At 27.1% G+C, this 3,646-nt stretch overlaps 1 protein-coding gene across 1 annotated transcript; it reads right to left on the reverse strand.

The window, feature by feature from the left end:
• Positions 1 to 1,889: 1,889 nt before the first annotated feature.
• LOC135960239 (general odorant-binding protein 56d-like) lies at positions 1,890 to 2,550 on the reverse strand. Its single transcript, XM_065511481.1, has 2 exons — positions 2,442 to 2,550; positions 1,890 to 2,319 (listed from the first exon to the last, which is right to left on the reverse strand). Exons 1-2 carry the CDS (start codon positions 2,502 to 2,504, stop codon positions 1,969 to 1,971), a joined length of 414 nt encoding a protein of 137 aa, XP_065367553.1. The 5' UTR covers positions 2,505 to 2,550; the 3' UTR covers positions 1,890 to 1,968.
• Between the last annotated feature and the right edge of the window lie 1,096 nt (positions 2,551 to 3,646).

Raw genomic sequence — 3,646 nt, forward strand, 5'->3', positions numbered from 1 at the left:
AAAGGAAAGCTTAGGTAAATTCCATTAAGATAATGTTGTTCCCTTAGTGGGATGCGAGTGGGATATCTATCAAAATAAACATTTTGTAATGCAAAACATACAATTTTTTAATTTTTTATGCAAAATCGATTTTTTTTCCAATATAGGCCCATTTTTTAAAATTTGTTTTACTAAAAAGTAAGCTTAGTTGATTTCCTTTAAGTCCTATTTGGTCGCTTAGTGGGATACGATTGGAATAAATACCAAAATAAATGTTTTGTAACTGAAGATATACAACTTTTTTGACTTTTTTAAAAATGGGCACTTTTTTAATTTTTTTTTCTGTAAAGAAAGCTTAGGTTCCTTTGTTGGTCGCTTAGTGGGATGCGAGTGGGATATATATCAAAATAAATGTTTTGTATCTCAAGACAAACATTTATTTTGATAGATATTCCATTCGAATCCCACTATGCGATCAAATAGTTCTTAAAGGAAAGTACATAAGCTTTCTTTTGAGCAAAAAAAAAAAATTTTTTTGGAAAAAATTTCCGTTTTGCAAAAAAATTTCAAAAATTGTATTTCTTGAGTTACAAAATATTTATTTCTGGTTTATTGCTTTATCGCAAAGCTACATGTAATAGCAACAAAATGAGATACCGATCATAAAAATCGATTGATTCTATTCGAATTTAGTCACAATCATAATATAACAATAAAAGGTAGAATCACTACAAAGTACGTTCTCTATTATACATGCCTTGAATTGTCAGACTAATATAAAATAAAAAATAAAAGTACAATTGAAATGAAACATCAAAAATTAAAACATCAAAAAATTAAATAAATTGAAAAATAATTTAAATTCAATTTAAAAATATAAGGAGAAACATGCGTGTTAAATGTTGTTTGTGTAAATGTTCATTTGAAAAAAATCTCGTAAGATTTATAAAATGTCCTGAAAATAAAATTAAAGAATGGAGTGCAACCTGCGGTGTTGAGCTGAAGAAACAAAATATTTCTCAATTTTCATTTGTTATTATTCTTATTTTTGGATTTCTTGATTTTATTTTTCTATTATTTGACGTAACAAGGCAAAGCATTTTAAACTCTCTCTCAAGTGATTCTACCTTCTAATGGTTGTATCATGGTCACAATTAAGTGAATTCGCTCATTTTCACAAAATTTTAGTTTTTTGTTTGATATACATAAAATTGAGTTCTTTGTTGTTCTTTCGATTGATTGAATTTTAAAACATTTTCCCCATACTATGTACAAATGGTCACATATATATTGCGTTACAATCGGCTCTGTAGTTTCGGAGTATAACAAATTGCAGCAAAAAATATATTTTTTACGTGAAAATAAATTTTTTTTTTAAAAAAAAATCATGAAAAGTCGAAAACGGCAGAAATTGTTCAGATTTATTGCTTTATCGCAAAGCTACATACATATAATAGGAACGAAATTTGACATCGATCATAAAAATCGATGGATTTTTTTTTTTTTAATTTATTTTATTATTTTAACCGTTATCATTAATTATGTGGAGAAATGTCTAAAAAAAATTCACAATTTTACTTAAATTTTTTTTAAAAAAACCTCTCCATACCTCAAAATTGTGTAGTATTATTAAAAAACTGGACTTTACGACACAGAAATAAATAAATAATCTTCTAAATATATATAAAAATTAAATGGTCCATGTATATAATGGCATCACGTGAGAACGGCTGGAGCGATTTCGCTGATTTTTTTTTCTATTCGATTCGAAATTTTCAGGAGATGGTTTGTAAAAAAAAAAATCAAAAATTCCGGGTAAAACTTAATACTAACATCATTTCTTTGGCCAACAAAAAGTTTTTGATATATTTCGCTGTGTTTAATAACAAATAAGAAAACAATACAAAAAATTGTTTATATGTATATCGAATCTTTATTATGTTATTTCTATTTGCATTAGCTAAAATTATTTCACAAATATCTAACATTTTAAATAAGTGCAGCATTTGTTTTGAAATAACATTTGTACAGCTCAAAGGCTGTTTCACAATTGTCAGCACCCTTTAAACCATTACATTGGGCCATGGCAGCATTGACTTTATCAGCTCCAAAGATACTTCCTAATTTGACAGAAATGGCATCATTCTGCACTTGGCCATTAACTAGAAGTCCAGCCTTTTCTAGAAAACAGTTTGTAAAGCATTTAGTATTTTGATCGGTATTCGAGAATTGTCCAGTTTTCAGGGCTTGAATGCCGGCCTTATCAATAGAATTTTGTTGTGCGCAAACTGCAGCATATTCAATTATACGTTGTTTTTGTTCTTCAGGAATTTGGACAGGCTGGAGAAGAAAGCAAACATTTATTTTTTAATTTTTTATTGTCTTATTACACAGAATAAATATACATATGTATGTAAATATGTAAGTATATAAATCTAAAGTTTTATAAATATTTAACTTACACCTTGAGCTGTTACTGCACCAGCGGCAATTGCTAAAACTGTAATGACGACTAAAAATTTCATTGTTGCAAAATTATAAACTATAGTCTGTTGCTCATAAGTTAGTAGATAATAAAATACTGTTTGTTTGTGTTTCTAGGTACTGCTATTTATACTGAACTTTTTGTTTTAAAATTGAATTTTATATATTTTTATTAATTAATTTCAATGTCTTCATTTAAAACTGGTTTTTACTCAAAATTTGCCAAGTTAAAAACGTCTTGAACTAAAGGTTGATATAAAATTGCTTAATTGCAATTGTGACTACCTTCGTAAAGTTCAAATGTAAAGAACTATACATAGAGTCAACAAATCTCTTTATTTCCATACAAAGCTAATGTAAGTAAAACCGCAATGGAGCTAATCGTTTAAATAAAAACTATTCATGTAATGCGAAACATTTTAAGTTTAAATACATACCGTTAACAAAAATAATTCAACTTAATCGAACCTAATACAGGGAGAATCCACCTGAAAGCAGATATCAGTTGGATTTGACATCTCCGATTTCAATGATATTTAAAGCCGTATATATTTTTTTTGCAAGCAGCAATTTTGGTGGGATTTTTTCAGTTTGGCAGAACAATAGACTGACTGACTTTGATTTTGGTAGGTTTTATTAGGAATACTTTTATAGAAATTCGAGGAATAAGTTTCATAAAATTATATTATTATTTCCATCAACAGTAGCAACAAGATTAAGGTTAATTATTTTTTTAATGTCCAGAAATTTAAAAAAGTTTTATTTTTGTCAAAATACAGTTTTCATACTCATTTCAAAGTTTTGAATTTGATTATTTCTCACGACTAGACGAAATGTGTTTTTCGGAGTTTATTAGATATAAACAAATAATGCTTTTTAAAAAATTGTTGACAACTATTACGAAAGATATTTGCTAAAAACAAAATAAAGTCGAACATTCAAACATTAATATCTTTTAAAATAAAAGAGATGACTTTAATTATCCTGGAAATTTTAGAGTGGAAATTTTACATGTGTTTTGTTTTTGTTACAGTGACAAAACAGGCACAAAATAAGCACATACAATTTTATGAAAATGAGCGCATTCACTTAATTTTGAATAAATTCATAACTAATCCATCGATTTTTATGATCGATATCTCATTTTGTTCCTATTACATGTGCGATAAAGCAATACAATTTC

This window comes from Calliphora vicina, chromosome 5 (assembly GCF_958450345.1).
Source record: "Calliphora vicina chromosome 5, idCalVici1.1, whole genome shotgun sequence".
Classification (NCBI taxonomy): Eukaryota; Metazoa; Arthropoda; class Insecta; order Diptera; family Calliphoridae; genus Calliphora; species Calliphora vicina.